The 16609-nt window shown below is 42.9% G+C and overlaps 1 protein-coding gene and 1 pseudogene across 1 annotated transcript; one reads left to right on the plus strand and one right to left on the minus strand.

Annotated features, from left to right (window-relative positions):
* Window positions 1-914: 914 nt before the first annotated feature.
* Window positions 915-1937, plus strand: LOC115503258 (annotated as a pseudogene).
* A 7779-nt stretch (window positions 1938-9716) lies between these two features.
* On the minus strand, window positions 9717-13012 carry LOC115502176 (vomeronasal type-1 receptor 4-like). The gene is made up of 2 exons (XM_030297364.1): window positions 12902-13012; window positions 9717-10817 (listed from the first exon to the last, which is right to left on the minus strand). Exons 1-2 carry the CDS (start codon window positions 13010-13012, stop codon window positions 9717-9719), a joined length of 1212 nt encoding a protein of 403 aa, XP_030153224.1.
* Window positions 13013-16609: the final 3597 nt, after the last annotated feature.

Below are 16609 nucleotides of genomic sequence, written 5' to 3' on the forward strand. Positions count from 1 at the left end.
ATAATACCAATCCAGATTCCAGATTATTTCACTTATACAATATACAAAGTTCTTGCCTTAACATCTTTTTCCATGTGTCTTGTATTTCAGTATCTTTCACAAAGCTTGCTATATTGCTACTAATTTTATTTAACTCAGGCATTAATTGTGCGTGCGTGTGTGTGTATACATTGAAGACAGTACTAATTTTGTTTCTAATGCACACAATTTAATCAGACAGTACTTACAGAGCCCCTATGTCTTGTGGTATTGCACTTTTGTTTTTGGAATGAAAGCAAATGATTCTTTCTGTTGCGTTTCCAATATCGAGCCCTCTCACATTCATTAATTCCAGGTTGTCACGGAGCAGGAACCTGCAGCCTTGTAGTTCTACAGTCTGTGCATCTACAGTTTACTGAGATTTCTAGGATGGGATTTACAGTTAATGCTTACCTATTGAAAAATACTTCATAAATAAGTGGAAACTTGTCAAAAATTTAAAATAAAATAACACCATTATAAATTGAAATGACCATGTGCAGACATAAAACTAATTTAGATCTGGTTTATTTGAAGAACCCAGCTAAGTAGTATTTTTGTATATTATGGATTAAATACACTAACTGTTACCGGCCCCCCAGGTTCCAATTCCTACTCTGCCTCTCAATTGTGAATAAATTCAGAGAGAGCACTTAACGTCTCTGCTCTTGTGGTCCTCATCTTCCTAAGGATTGCAGTGATGCCTGCCTCATGTATTTGTGAGAAATCAGAAGCGACCATCTGGGTGGTCATTATAACAGTGATTCACACATACTATGTGTTCTGTAATGGTTGTTCATACATCTCTTGGAAGACCTCAAATGACTGAAGAACTTTAAGTAATTATTTGAAAGTAGGAAGTGTTGGTGAGTGGAGAATATTGGATTTCAGCTGACATGATTCATGTGGCCCCTGCCTCTTATTCCCACACAGGATCCTCTAGCCCAGAAGACAATATCAGTCACTGAGGACACACAGCATGGCCACCAGGGATCTGGCAGTAGGAGTGATCTTCTTAGTGCAGACTGTGCTTGGAATCCTGGGGAACTTCTCTCTTCTTTACCACTGTGACCTCCTTTCTTTCACTGGGTGTAGGCCAAGGCCCACAGATTTGGTTTTCAAGAAGCTGATTGTAGCCAACATTTTGGTCCTGTTCTCTCTTGGAATACACCATACAGTGTCATCTTTTGGGTGGTATAACATGTTCAGTGATTTTGGATGTAAATTTTCCCCTTATGTTCAGGGCGTAGCCAGGGGTGTGTCCATTGGTGGGACCTGCCTCTCAAGTGTCTTTCAGGCCATCACGATCAGCGCCTGGAACTCCAGATGGGCAGCCCTTAAGGGAAAGCTCTCAAGTGCCTTGTCCCTTCACTTGTCCTGTGCTGAGTCTTGCAAATACTGGTAAACACGCTGTATCCCATATTTTTGAGTAGTATCCCATACTTTGAGCAACAAAAACATCACAAACAGGAAAATGTTTGGATACTGTTCAGCTGTTTGTTTGACAAAGCTGGGGACTCATTGTATGCAGCGTTGTTATCATTCCCCGATGTGTTATATTTGGGGCTTGTGCTCTGGGCCAGCGGCTGCATGGTTTTCATCATGGCACAAGCAGGAGGTCCAACAGATTCATCAGACCAATGTCTCTGCCACGTCATCCCCTGTGTCCACAGGCACCAAAACCATTTTTCTCCTGATGAGCCCCTTTGTCTGCTTAAACACCCTTTCTTCTATCTTTAATATTATTTTGGGTCTTTTTGAAAATCCCAGCTGGGTTCTCTGGATCACTGCTTCAGGATTCACTCTGTTTCCCATCTATCAGCCCCTTTCTGCTCATGAGTCGTGACCCCAGGGTATCCACAGTTTGCTTCTCCTGGACAAAGAATATAAAGTCTCCTCATTCTATGAGTAAGATGTAAATTGTAAGTGTTTCGGTGATACTCATCTGGTAGTTCATTCCTCACTCTCAGAGTCCCCAGTACAATGATGAGAGGCTAACCCGAGAATGGTAAACATTACATATTGAGCATCTTCTTCAATTAAGCAATAAGTTGCAATAGTATTTGTAATGAAACATAGTTATCTTTAAGTATTCATGTGATTGAAGTTGTGCTAAACGCTTGCAGTGAAAGAGTTCAGAAATTATGCAGTGTAATATCTGGGTCCTGAAACAATCCGGATATCATTGAGAAGGCTTTGAGCGTGTCCATTAAATTTGTCACAGTAAATTTCCCAGAAGTGAAGTAGGCATGGAATTATAAGGACAGGAGCATGAATGGGTGCCTGGCTGGCTCAGTCAGTGGAGTGTGTGACTCTTGATCTCAGGGTTGTAAGTTTGAGCCCCATGTTGTTTGTAGAGTTACTTAAAAAAAAATTTAATCTTAAAAATAAAACCAGAAAGAGCATGAAAATGGACCAGGTCATCAGTGACACTGCAGAGAATAGTGCTGGAGGGAAAATAAAGTCAGCAAGTAAAGCTTTGGGGAGCCAGGTATAATTGTGTACATGTCATACCAGAGGGGCGGGAGTCAGTCATGTGAAGTATGATGTTTGGGAGCATGGGAGGTGAGCTTGTGGAAACATTTTCAGGGAGAAATGTACAGGTTGGACTGGAAAGGGTAGTGGACAGCATAGAATTACATTTTAGCTGATTCTTTTTTTTTTTTTTAACGTTTATTTATTTTTGAGACAGAGAGAAACAGAGCATGAACGGGGGAGGGGCAGAGAGAGAGGGAGACACAGAATCTGAAGCAGGCTCCAGGCTCCGAGCCATCAGCCCAGAGCCTGACGCGGGGCTCGAACTCCCGGACCGCGAGATCATGACCTGGCTGAAGTCGGACGCTTAACCGACTGCGCCACCCAGGCGCCCCATAGCATACATTTAAAAGCTAAGCACAATGTCATTGCATTATGTAGTGTGCAACACTGCCTTTCCAGTGGAAGAACAACACTGTTCTATTTAGCATATCCCGTCTTTTTTGAATGGTGAGATTCATTTGAAAAATACAAAGGCCTGGGGTGCCTGGGGTGTCTGGGTGGCTCAGTTGGTAGAGTTTCCGACTCTTGATTTTGGCTCAGGTCCTGATCCCAGGGTTATGGGATCAAGTCCCCCATTGAGCTCCACACTGAATGGGGATCCTTCTTGGGATTCTCTGTCTCTCTCTCTCTCTCTCTCTCTCTCTGCCTCTGGCCCTCTCCCTGGCTTGTGAGTTCCATCTATCTGTCTGTCTGTCTGTCTCTCTCTTTCTCTGTTTCTCTAAAAAATTACAAAAAAATCTTTTAAAAAATATAAAGGCACAATCACTGGTAATAAGTATGTAGCTCAAGGAAAGTTCACAAAGCGATCACAGTTGTGTACTCGGAATTTTGTTCAATAAATAGACTATTGTCAAGCCCCAGATGCCCCTGCTCCTTTTCTTATGTCCTCCCCAGATTTTAGGCATATGTTATTATATTTATATCAATTTGTTTGTGAGTTTTTTGATTGACTTTTTACAGAAATATTCATTTTTACTGCTTGTGTGCTCCCTACGTTTATACTGTCACTTAGGATCTCTCCATTGCTCTCAGTGTTCCCCTTTTATATTTTTTGCAGGATACTGGTTTAATGATCACAAATTCCTTTAGTTTGTGTTTGTCTGGGAAACTCTGTCTCTCCTTTTATTCTGAATGATAGCCTTTTTAATAGAATATTTTTGGCTGTGGACTTTGCAAATCAGCACTTTAAATGCCTCAGGCCACTCCCTTCTGGGTTGCCAAGTTTCTGTTGAAAAATCTCCTGCTGCCTTATGGGTTACCTCTCATAAGTTAATGACTTCTTTTGTCTTGTGGCCCTTTAGATAAGATTTCTTTCTTTATCAGTATATTTTGCAAATTTAATTACAACAGGTCTTGGGGTGGATCTGCTTTTATTGACTTTTTGAAAAGTTTCTTCATTTATATTGAGAGAGCGACCAAGAGAGAGCAAGTGAGGTGCAGAGAAAGGGAGAAACAGAATCCCAAGAAGGCTCCATGCCCTCAGCAAGAAGCTCGATGTGGGGCTCGACCCCATGAACTGTGATATCATGAACTGCACCAAGGTCAAGAGTCAGACGCTTAACCAACTGAGCCACCCACTTCCCCCTGATTTCATTCATTTTGATGAGAGTTCCCTGTGCGTCCTGGACCTGGATGTCTCTCTCCTTCCTCAGATTAGGGAAATGTTCAGTAATTATTTCTTCAAATAAATTTTCTGCTCCCTTTTCTGTCTTCTGGGAGTCCTGTAATACAAATATTATTATGTTTGAAGGAGTCACTGAGTTCCTAAGTCTGCTCTTGTTTTGTATAAATCTTTTTGTCTCTTTTGTTCAGCTTTACTTTTCATTACTCTGTCTTCTAGGTCACTAATTCTAGGTCACTAGGTCACTACGTCTTCAATCCTGCTATTCCTTCCACCAGATGTGTTTCTCATGTGTTTATTTTTATTTAAAAAACATTTTTTTAATGTTTATTTATTTTTGAGACAGAGAGAGACAGAGCATGAACAGGGGAGGGTCAGAGAGAGAGGGAAACATAGAATCTGAAGCAGGCTCCAGGCTCTGAGCTGTCAGCACAGAGCCTGATGCGGGGCTCGAACTCATCAACTGATGAGATCATGACCTGAGCCGAAGTCAGATGCTCAACCGACTGAGCCACCCAGGTGCCCCCCTCATGTGTTTATTGAGCCCTTTGTCCCTGCTGTGTTGTTCTTTCAATACGTATTAAGGGTCTCACTCGTGTCTTCCGGTCTTTCTCAAGTCTGGTGAGTATTCTTATGACCATTGATTTCAATTCTCTATCAGGTATGTTACTTGTATCTGTTTTGCTTAGATCTCTGGCGGTGGCCTGTCCTGTTATATTGTTTGCGATAGTTATCTCTGTCTCATCATTTTACTGCCTCTCTGTGTCTGTTTCTGTGTGTTAGGAAAGTCAACTGTGTCTTCTGCTCTTGAAAGTAGTGACGTATGAAGAAGAGATTCTGGAGTTTGCCCATGGTGCAGTGTCCTCTCCTAACCAGAACCTGGCACTTTGGGAGAGTATCTTATGCGTATTGCTGACCCCCTGCTGTTGTGTCTGGTTCACTTTTCCTTTCCGTGTGGTTGTGGGCACTGACTCTCTGCCTGTTGTGGACTGTACTTGCTCTCTGTGGTGTTAGTGGGGCCCTGGAGGCCAGTTGTGAGGGGAAGTGCCTGCCAGGGAATTTGGGAGCCAGGCACCGGTGGTAGCAAATTTGCCCTGGGCCTCCAGTCCTATGTCAGGTCCCACTGAGCACCGTGACGGCTGGAGGCTGTGTACCAGCACTGTCGGGCACAGGGGGGTGGTTCCAGTGTGGGACAGTGACTGAGGGTGTGTGACTGGGTGCTGCCTCTGTGTGGGTCTGTGGGCAACTTTAACAAAATTTGCCCTGAGCCCTTGGCTGAGGTTACAAGTGTCTGTGCAGCCCTGCTTCCTGCGGGTGGCTCTGTGTTTAACTGGTGGGTGGGAGAGGAAAATGACAGCTGCCAGCTACCTCATGTTTAAAGAAGTCCCCCGACCTGCTCTGAAATCTCTATGAACAGATCTGCCTGCCTTTTCCCCTGGCAATGGGTAAACTGCCATGTTCGTGTGCCTCTCTGTGCAGGCTGCTATCTGTTTAATGGCTGGGACTCAGCCATTACTCACCCCCCAGCTCACCCAGGGCTGAGTGAGCTGACTGTGTAAGCTGCAGCCTTCAAGTCCCACTGGGTTTTACAAACTCCCAGAATTCAGCCCCTCTGGTTTTTAAAGCCAAACGTTACGGGGATTAGTCTGACCGATGTGAACACGCCAGTGTGAGGGCCTGTTTCTCTGTCCTCCCTGTGAGCGGAGCTCACTCTGTTCTGTCGGCAGCCTCCTTCTGCCTTTGTGACCTTCCTAGGCTTTCAAATGTACCTTCTTTATATTTACTTGTGGAGATTGCTCTGCCAGTCTTCGGATCGCTCTCTGATATATTGACCTGGATGTGCATGTTGTCTAGTTGTAAATGTGGGATGTGGTGATCTCCTCCTACGCTGTCATGAGTTCCCAAGCTCCTCCGTCCCTGACATTTTGATCTCTGCAAGAGGACAGCCGCCACCCATTAGCCATTCACGCACATTCCGACCTCCCACATTGTGGGAACTACTGATGTGTTGTCCATCTGTTTGAATTTGACTCTTTTGCATATTTCCTATAAATGGAATCACGTAACATGTGGCCTTTAGCTTCTGGTGTCTTTCCCTTAGCATAGTGTTTTCAGGGTTGATGCATGTTGTACTATATGTCAGTATTTCAGTCCTTCTAATGGCTGAACAATATTCTCGTTGTATGTTTACACATTTTGTTTCCTCCTTTGGCTTTTCTGAATAGTGCAGCTGTGAACATGTTTGTATATCTCTTTTGGAACTTTTATTTCAATTCTCTTTTATACTGAATAATAATTGACATATACCATTATAATAGTTTCAGATTTTATTTGTGTGTGTGTGTGTGTGTGTATGTGAGTGTGTGTGAGTGTGTGTGTGTGATGAGAACTTCTAAGATCTAGTCTCTTAGCCACTTTAATATTTTTCTTAATGTTTTATTTATTTTAGAGAGAGAGAGAGGGTTAGTGGGGGAGGGAGGAGAGAGAGGGGACAGAGGATCTGAAGTGGGCTCGTTGGTGATAGCAGAGAGCCTGATGCTGGGCTTGAACCCAAGAACTGTAAGATCATGACCTGAGCCAAAGTGGGGTGCTCCACAGAGTGAGCCACCCAGGTGCTCCTTAACCACTTTAAAATAAGCCATATGGTGTTGTTAACCATAGTCACCATGTGATACATTACATTTCAATGTCTTATTTATTTTATACCTGGAAGTTTGTACCTTTGACCCCCTTGACCCCTTCATTTCTTTAGACTTACATACATAGAAGTGGAATTTCTGGGTCACCTGGTAAGTCCTTGTTTAACTTACAGAGTAACTGCCACTGCATTTTCCATAGTGACTGCACCATTTTCCATCCTTCTGGTAACATATGAGGGTTCCATTTTCTCTACATCCTCACCAACATGTGCTATCTTTAAGTTGTTTTTTTAAAGAATTTTTTTTTAACGTTTATTTATTTTTGAGACAGAGAGAGACAGAGCATGAATGGGGGAGGGTCAGAGAGAGAGGGAGACACAGAATCCGAAACAGGCTCCAGGCTCTGAGCGGTCAGCACAGAGCCCGACGTGGGGCTCGAACTCATGGACTGCGAGATCATGACCTGAGCCGAAGTTAGACGCTTAACCGACTGAGCCACCCAGGCGCCCCAAGTTTTTTTTTTTTAATTTTTTTTTTCAACGTTTATTTATTTTTGGGACAGAGAGAGACAGAGCATGAACGGGGGAGGGGCAGAGAGAGAGGGAGACACAGAATTGGAAACAGGCTCCAGGCTCTGAGCCATCAGCCCAGAGCCCGATGCGGGTCTCGAACTCCCGGACCGCGAGATCGTGACCTGGCTGAAGTCGGACGCTTAACCGACTGCGCCACCCAGGCGCCCCCCAAGTTGTTTTTTTAAATAATACTCATTGTAGTAGGTATAATGGGGTATCTCATTGTGGTTTTGTGCCTTTTTTATTATGGTAAAATATACATAACATAAAATATATGTAACACTTTTACCATATTTAATTGTATACTTCAGTGGTATTCCTGTATTGTGCCATCATCATCAGTATCCATTTCCAGCATTTTAAAATCATCTCAATCTAAAACTCCATATCCTTTAAGCAATAATTTCCCATCTTCCTTCCCCCAGTTGCCAACAAGCATGATTTTACTGTGTGTTTATAAATTTGGTATCTCTAGGTACTTTGTTTAAGTGGAATCATACCTTATTTATCCTTTTGTGTCTGACTTACTGGATATAGCATGTCTTTCAGGCTCATCCAGGTTGTAGCCTCTACCATAATTTCGTTGTTATAGAAGGCTATTTATATTCCATTCTCTGTGTGTATATGTGTGTATCATATGGTAGACTCCACCAAAAAATTACTAGAAGTGATAAATGAATTTGGTAATGTTGCAGGTTACAAAAATCAATGTGTAGAAATCTGTTGCCTTTTTATATAGATGAATAATGAAACAGTGGAAAGAGAACTTAAGCAAACAATTTCCCTCGTGTCTAGCTATGACCCTGCAATTGCACCACTAGGTGTTTACTCAAAGAACAACAACAAAAAAAATATATAAATATTAATTCAAAGGATTCCATGCACCTCAATGTTTATAACAGCATTGTCAACAATTACTAAATTATGGAAACAGCCAAAATGTCCATCATCGGATGCCTGCATAAAAAAGGTATGTATATTATTTAGCCATAAAAAAGAATGAAATCTTGCCATTTGCCGCAACATGGATGCCTCTAGAGAGTATTTCTAAATGAAATAAGGTATTTAGAGAAAGACAAATACCATATTATTTCACTTTGATGTGGAATTTTAATAGTTTTTTTAAAGTTTATTAATTTATTTTGAGAGAGGGACAGAGTGTGTAAGTAGGGAAGGGTCAGAGAGAGAGAGTATTCTAGCAGCTCTATCAGCACAGAACCTGACATGGGCCTTGAATTCACGAACTGTGAGATCATGTCCTGAGTCAATACCAAGAGCCTGAGGCTCAGTCAGCTGAGCCACCCAACTGCCTCTTGTATGTGGAATTGAAGAAACAAAATAAGTGAGCAAAAGGGGGAAAAAGAGAGAGAGGAGTACACCAAGAAACAGACTCTTAATTATTGAGAAAAACTGATGGTTACCAGGGGGAAGTGGGAGGGGGATGGGTTAAATAGGTGATGGGGAGCAAGGTATGCAATTTTGTGATCAGTACCGGGTGTTGTATGGAAGTGTTGAATCAGTATATTGTACACCTGAAACTAATATTGCACTGTATGTTAACTAACTGGAAGTTAAATACAAACTTTAAAGTTTCATTTATTTATTTTGAGAGAGAGAGAGAGCAAGCGTACACATGTGACCAAACACAAGTGGGGAAGGGGCAGAGAGGGAGAGCATGAGAGAGAGAATCCCAAGCAGTTTTCCTGGTGACAGCACAAAGCCTGATGTGGGGTTCGATCAAATGAACCACGAGATCATGACCCGAGCCAAAATCAAGAGTCAGAGGCTTCACTGATTGAGCCACCCATGTGTCCCATTAAATACAAACTTTAAAAATGAAAACATTCCCATTTACAATTGTACCCAAACTAATAAGACACCTACAAATAAACCTAACCAGAGGCAAAAGTCTTTCACTCTGAAAACTGTAAAACATTGATGAAAGAAATAGAAGATGGCACAAAGAAAAGGAAAGACATTCTACACTCATTGATGGGAAGAACAAATAATGTTAACGTGTTCCTACATAGGGTCCACCATAGAAACACATGCAGCTATGCTATAAGATGCTGTATTGACTTTTTGGGGTGCCTGGGTGACTCAGTGTGTTGAGCATCTTGATTTCACCTCAAGTCATGATCTCATGGTTTGTGAGTTTGAGCCCTGGATCAGGCTCTGTGCTGACAGTGCAGAGCCTGCTTCTGGCTTGGGATTCTCTCTCTCCCTCTCTCCTTGCCCCTCCCTCACTTGTACTGGCGCTCTCTCTCTCTCTCAAAAGCAAATGGAGAAACTAGAAAATGATTTTTAGAGCAATGCTATATTGACTTTTCAAGTCTTAGGAAAATAAAAAACTGAATTCTGTGCAAAAACACACACTTTACATTTTTTGGTAAGGTTAGGAGATTTTGTGTTTCTTATGTGAGGAAAGCAGAGCCTGGGTACTGTGGAGTCTCGTGTCATGATCAGAAAGGGACTGAAAGTTGGAAAACACATAGAAGTTAGGGCAGAGGTGTTTACTAACCACCGAGTGGGATTATAAATAAGAGCAATACCAACATGAAAGATGGAGGAGAGGAAGTAGAAAGACACAAAGGTGCTCACCAGGACAAGGGTGCTCTGGATGGCTCTGGACTCAGCAGAGGATCTGGGGGAAACAGTGCTGTGAATGTGTTGGATGCGCTGCTTGTGTTTGTTCAGGATGAAGACCATGGAGCCACTGGCCCAGATCATCAGCCCAGAAAGTGAAACTTCAGGGAATATTATCAGTACTACAAAAAGTGGCCCTGTGATTGTCTCAGGATCAGAAATAGAACAGTATCCATAATCCCTTTTCTTTGTTATGTTTTTGCTGCTCTGTTTCTCAGACACATACAACCCATAAACAGGAATGATAAAATTTACCATGATGTGTGTGATCCAGCAGAGGGTAATGGAGAAACCAACATACTTTGGAGCTTTGACTTTAAGATCCTTCCACCAGGAGTTCATGGGGCTGATCATGATGGTCTGGAAGACACTCAAGAGGCAGATGCTGCTAATGGACACCCCCCTGCCCACTCTCTGAACATACAAAAGAAGTCTGCATCCCAATTTATGGAAGAAATATTCCAGCCCAAAAGCATTCAGTGTATGGGGGACTCCTTTTGAGAGCATTGATAGGGAGTTGGCTATAGTCAGTTGCTTGAGAATCAAATCTGTGGGTCTCAACCTCCCTTCAGTGTGGTAATGGAAGAGATAATGGAAAAGAAGAGAGCAGTTTCCCAGGATTCCAACTATCGTCTGTGATGAGAAGATGATTGCTATTGCCAAATCCATGGAAGCTATTGTATCATTCAGTACATTTTCCCTTAAATTATAGCAACAATCATTCCTGTGAACAAAAGGTTCGTTGAAGGTTTTGACATCAACAACCAGTTTGTTGGTTTGCTTCTGTGGGAGTGCCAGAGACTTGACGAAGCAGGAGCAGATAGAAGTACCAGCATCACAAACCCAGAGCTAGACTTTTTACACATGCTTGGTTTATTCTAGAAATAAAGTCACTTAGATGGTTTCTGCACAATGTGAAGTTATTCTTAAAGTTCCATCCGACTCTTCATTATTTGCATAAAGGCATTATGAGCACATCACTCATAGTACAGTGAATGTCGGCTGTGGTTCATGTAAGGACATGTGGGCAAAACATCAGTTTCTTAACTAAAGTCTTTCGGTGGCTAAGAAAACCCATTTTATTATCACTGGTATTCCTCACCAACAGTCATCCTCAGTGAGGATATCATTACATTATTTTAAGAGTCATCGGGAATCTGTCTTCACTTGCTCAGCTCACAACTGAGGAAGTTTTCCTCCCCTTTCTCTAGCTTTGCCATTGGATCTATTTCTACCACAAGAGAATCCTTCTGGACACACAGGTACTTACTCAGACTACATTTCCTTGTAAACTGTGCCTCTCAGACTGAAGTAGAAGTACTCACTGGACTCTTCCCTGTTGTCAGGACTGTTGGCTCTGTGTGAATCACAACAGCCAGGACATGTGGACAGGAGGCAGCCAGACTCAGATAAAGGTCTGTGAATCTGTGACCTCACCTCCCCTGGAAGTGTAATTATCATTTCTCCTGTACACACAATGACAGTTCAGCCGTATGCAGCTGAGGACACTCATGAATAAGTTGTTTCCCGGTTGCCAATTATAAAGACCAATTAAAAGTTCCTTCTGAGTATCTTCAAATAGACCACTGGAGTGTTTGAGAGAGCCTCTTCATTTTTGATGATCCCTATGGCAGGCAGGGTCTCCTAGGAAAGGAGCAGGAATTACTGAAGTTTGACTCATGGGGGACTGGCAGCCAAGCAGGTATATCTCATTGGATTCACTGCTTCCTTGAGAAGCGCTACACCAAATATATGCCATTCTTAATTTTCAATCCCTAAGTTGCACCATTATTGAAGTATTCAGGATAAGTGATATCAGACAAGGTAATTGAAAAGTTTTCTAATGAGAAAAGAGTAAAAGCAAAAACTTGAAAAGCTTTCTAATGAGAAAAGAGTAAAAGCAAAAACTTGATATCATTCATTTACTTCAGAAATTATTGGACACATTAATAGAGCTAAATGCTAATGGATTTGGAAATGATCTAGAAATTTCTGGGAAAATATACTTTAACAATATCAAGTCTAAACAAACAAACAAAATCCATAGAAATAAATGTTGAAGAAATGTCCACCACAAGTAAAAGCACCAGGATCAGATGGTTTCACAGGCAGATTGTATCCATCTCTGAAGTGTCATTGAAGCCAAAGCTACTTTCTTCATTCAACTATAGTGAATGCTTAGCAGAGTTCTCTAGACTTCCTTATGCTGAAATTTCCTAAGGGCACTCACTGATCATGTAATTAATTTCTTTTTTTTTTTTTTAACATTTATTTATTTTTGAGACAGAGAGCATGAACAGGGGAGGGTCAGAGAAAGAGGGAGACACAGAATCTGAAACAGGCTCCAAGCTCTGAGCTGTCAGCACAGAGCCCGACGCGGGGCTCGAACCCACAGACCGCGAGATAATGACCTGAGCCGAAGTCGGACGCTCAACCGACTGAGCCACCCAGGCGCCCCTCATGTAATTAATTTCTAATTAAAGAAGAAACATAAAGTATAAGAGTCAAAATCATTCTTCAAATTTTGCAACAGAGAAATCTAACATTTTGTGTACGTCTACCCTGCCTTCCCCCTGAGAGTTTTATCTCAACAGAGGAGTTAAAGGGACTGCTGTGCACACAAGACCACACTCAGTGCTGACACCAAGAGTAAGTTTGGATCTTCTGAAAACCGTGCTCAGTTTCCATACTTCTCTAGAAGGACTCATAGAACTCACTGAGAGCAGTTCTACTGACTGTTGTGGTTTATTACAGGGAAAGTGAACAGGTGAACATTAGACAGGGAAGAGACACATGGGGCAGAGTCCAGGAAATGTACCCAGTGTGGATCCCCTTGTTGTCCAATGTCTGGAGTCATGGAGTGTTACCTTCTGGGGTCCATATGGGATAACACTCATGGGGTATTGCCAGCGAGGGTGGCTCTCACAAGCCTTGATGCCCAGCAGTATTACTACAACTCTATCATTTACCTTCTGCATGGCTGACCTCACTGTCCATTCTGTCCCCAAGGTGAACTGATACCTTTAGCCTCTAGCCCTTCCAGAGACTGACATGGTACTTTGGGCCCAAAGGGTCATCCTAAACCTCATTGTTAGATAGCCTGGCGGTCAAACCCTCAAGCAAACAAAGACACCCCTATCAGGCATGAGATTCAAACGATTAGAGATCAACTCCAGTAGCAGAGGGCAAACGCCAGAACTCCCTTAGGTTAGGCTAATTCTTCTCTACACAAATCACTTCCTGGATTCTGCCCAGGACTCTCTCACAACAAAACACACATGTTTGTCTGGGCATCTACCTAATGGAAAGTACATGATCATCTGCAACAGTATAACTGGGAAGAAGCCCACCACTGGAAGAAGCAGGGTGAGGTGGGATGGTTTCAAAGAAACAGCTAATCTGTCCTCAAAAGTCAATACATATATTTTCATAATTTTGTACTAAATTGCTTATTTTCCTTTTGATCCATTGACCTCCCTTGGTAAGAGACGAATTTTTCTTTACTCACACCCTACTTGCCACATCAGGGAAAACAGCCATATGGCTCACAACCCATTCATCAACCACAGAAATGCACACACTGTGGAGGCTCAGACATATGTACAAATGCACGTATGCACACTCACTGACTGAAACATGCTGAAACATGTACTGAAATAAGTCCTTCTCATACACACGCACTGATTTCATGCACATGTCTACGTTCTGACACACAGTGCACCTACCCACACAGATGTCACTGTCCCCCTCACTTGCCCACAGTTACTAAGTCACCAGGTGGATATGTATTCCAGTAACATGTTTGTAGAGGAAAGTTTCATGCATATCTCCAGACCTGTGAGGCAAAACAAGAGGATCCTGGTTGCCTTTGAGACTCCCTGTCACCAAGCCCACAATGGCAACATTTAATGTCTTCAACATTTAAACAGTGCTCAGAGCTTTGCCACTTGAGGTGTGGAGTGTGGTGAGAAACTTTCACTGTGTGGGGTCTGTGAGCTGTGTTAGAAATAGAGCACTGGGAAAGGGGGTACAGGAGAATGGGGTGCAGAGAGCATGGAATGTGGTTGTGGGAGATCAGGGGATAAATATGCACAGGGATAAAATATATGGCATGTTTTAAGGACATCGCTGGGCCATATGGTACAATGGGACAAGGTGTGCAAAACGATTAGCTTGTAGCACCTATTGGAGTCTGTGAGGAAAGGGTGTACAGATCTCATGAAAACAAAAGATAACTGGGAGGAAAAGTGCACACAAGTGAATGAGGAGTATCACTGGGTAAGAGGCACAGAGTTCCTGTCCACAGTAGGTGAAGGAGTGTAGCAAAGGAAGGGGAATATATTTATAAGAATGGAAGATTCTTTTCTTTTATTCTGTTTTATTTAACTGATTTTATTTACTTTATTAATGGTTTATTTCATTTCATTTCATAAGAAATGCAGACTGCCCATGCCGCACCTCATTTGGATGTATCTGGAATCTATGAACCTTGACGCCCCGTACGTTCTGTTACTAATGGATCTTGAGGGTTTGTGTTGAGGGTCCAGCAAAGAGTGCAGCTACTTGCATCCTCTTGACCAAAGTGAGGTCCTCCCTTATCAGGGAAGGTCATCCTCCTCCACCCATTACACAGCTTTGGGAGGGATGCACATGCAGTGGCAAGGGAGGAACGGGTCACCCGCGTAGCCAGCCAGATGAGTGGAATCAACTCTGGCGATCACTGGGGTGCAGATGTAGCAGCCCCATTGCCTTCAAATCTGAAATATTCTTTTGATATTTGGACACAACACAATGACACTCAGATGAAAGGCAGCTTGACTCCAGAAGACAGGGAGGCCACACATGTGTTCCCCTGGAGGTCGAGGGGCAGCTTATGTATGGTAAAGAGAGTGGGGCTAGTTGGGTTTCTGGACTCTCTGATCATTGGCACATTGAATTCCTTAAGTTCTGGGGCATAAGATTGTTCCTCATTTGCTGGTGGTTGGTCCCAGACTGATTGGAGGTGATTCATGGTGGCCAGAAGTAGAGCTCCATGAAAGTGGTGGTGGTTATGTGGACTTGACCAGTTGCTCAGGAAGGAGAGACTACTGTCCTCCAGGCTGGGACTCCAAACTGGGCCAAGGTAGCAAAAAACAGGAAACTGAAAACTCTATTACAATGTATTTGGGGATATGAATTTCCTGGGGATAGTTAGTGTCGAGATAGTTAGTCTTGAAGGGGAGCAGGAGCCTTAGAGCGGGGATAATGGGCTCCTGCAGACAAGATCATTGTGGGTCATGAAATCAATGGGGGGAGTAGTGTGTTTGGGTACACGAAGGGGCCCAAAGGAGAATAGCATATGTAGGGTTGTGAATCGGGGAATACAGGGAGGTAATGACACTCAGTATTTGAAGGCTGGGATTTTGAGGGAAGGGTAAGAATGATAGGGAGTTGGGCTGAGGTCACTGGAGGAGAGGAAATACAGGTCCAGAGGAAGGCAGGGGCAGTGGAAGTCAGGAGTGTTTGGCTGAAGTCACAGCAATGGCATGGGGCAGAAGGAAGCTATTTTAGTGGGTGAGGGTTGGAGGTGGGGTATGGAGGTAGAAGGGTCTGGTGGAGGTGGAGGGAAAATGCAAATTAAGGAAGTAGAGGGTGATAGGGTATGATCCTAACTATGGACAAGACGAGAGGAATTATCGGATGAAGTTCTCAAGGGCAATAGAGATACAGAGGGGATCGGTATGGAGATTCAGGGGATGGTTTGTGGCACCTTGGGGGTCACTGATTCATTTCCCCACTGGTTAATACTCTCATTTCCATGGAGTCACACATTACTCATTGATGGTTTTTCCTTTGATCCCATGAAGCAAAACTTGTGCTTGTACGAGATGCCCCTACACAATTTTTAACATACTGTAAGGCCACAGGTAGGCTGTTGAGAAATCAGCACTCATCCCTATTTCACTCCTTTGTGGGAATTTCAGGTGGGGTGTGTCTGGGGCGCATCCAGCAGGAGAGCCTCTTCACTGGTACCAGGCACTCATTGTTGGCAGCGGGTGGCAGGCCTGACCCTTCCCGATACTGAGCTCTTCAAGAACATTCATTGTCCAAAACTGATTCGATGAAGTTGTTCTTTAGTGGAATATATCTGAAATGTAATGCATGCTATATAGAAGAAATAAAACATAAAACAGAATTGAAAAAGTGTAAGTAACGTTTCTTTCTTGTGTGAAACCATCTGAAAGTAATCCCTGGTAACAGGCTTATGGATGTAATTATAATTAAGAATATTTTTATTTTTCTCCTAAGGAAGTAGCACATTTCTGGTGTTATCCCTTCGTTTAATTGCCTTACATGGTAAAAGGGATTTTGCAGATGTAATTCAGAGACTCATCATCTGACTTAAAATAGGGAGATTATCCTGGATTGTCTGGGTGGACCAAATTATCATATGCCCCTGAAATCAGAAGAGGTCTTGTAGATGTAACAAGAGGAAGAGATTTGAAACAGGAAGGGGATTCATATGCCTGTTACTGGCTGTCAGGGTGGAGGGGGCCTCAAGGTGATTGTCCACAGAAAGGACCTCTGGCAAGAAT

The sequence above is a fragment of the Lynx canadensis genome, chromosome E2, assembly GCF_007474595.2.
Source record: "Lynx canadensis isolate LIC74 chromosome E2, mLynCan4.pri.v2, whole genome shotgun sequence".
Classification (NCBI taxonomy): domain Eukaryota; kingdom Metazoa; phylum Chordata; class Mammalia; order Carnivora; family Felidae; genus Lynx; species Lynx canadensis.

Coding starts and splice junctions, on each gene's coding strand:
- LOC115502176 (XM_030297364.1), bottom strand. CDS start 13,012: ATGCAGAAGGTAAATGATAGAGTTGTAGTAATACTGCTGGGCATCAAG. Junction 10,818..12,901: donor TCCCATATGGACCCCAGAAG/GTAACACTCCAT, acceptor GCACTCCCACAG/AAGCAAACCAACAAACTGGT.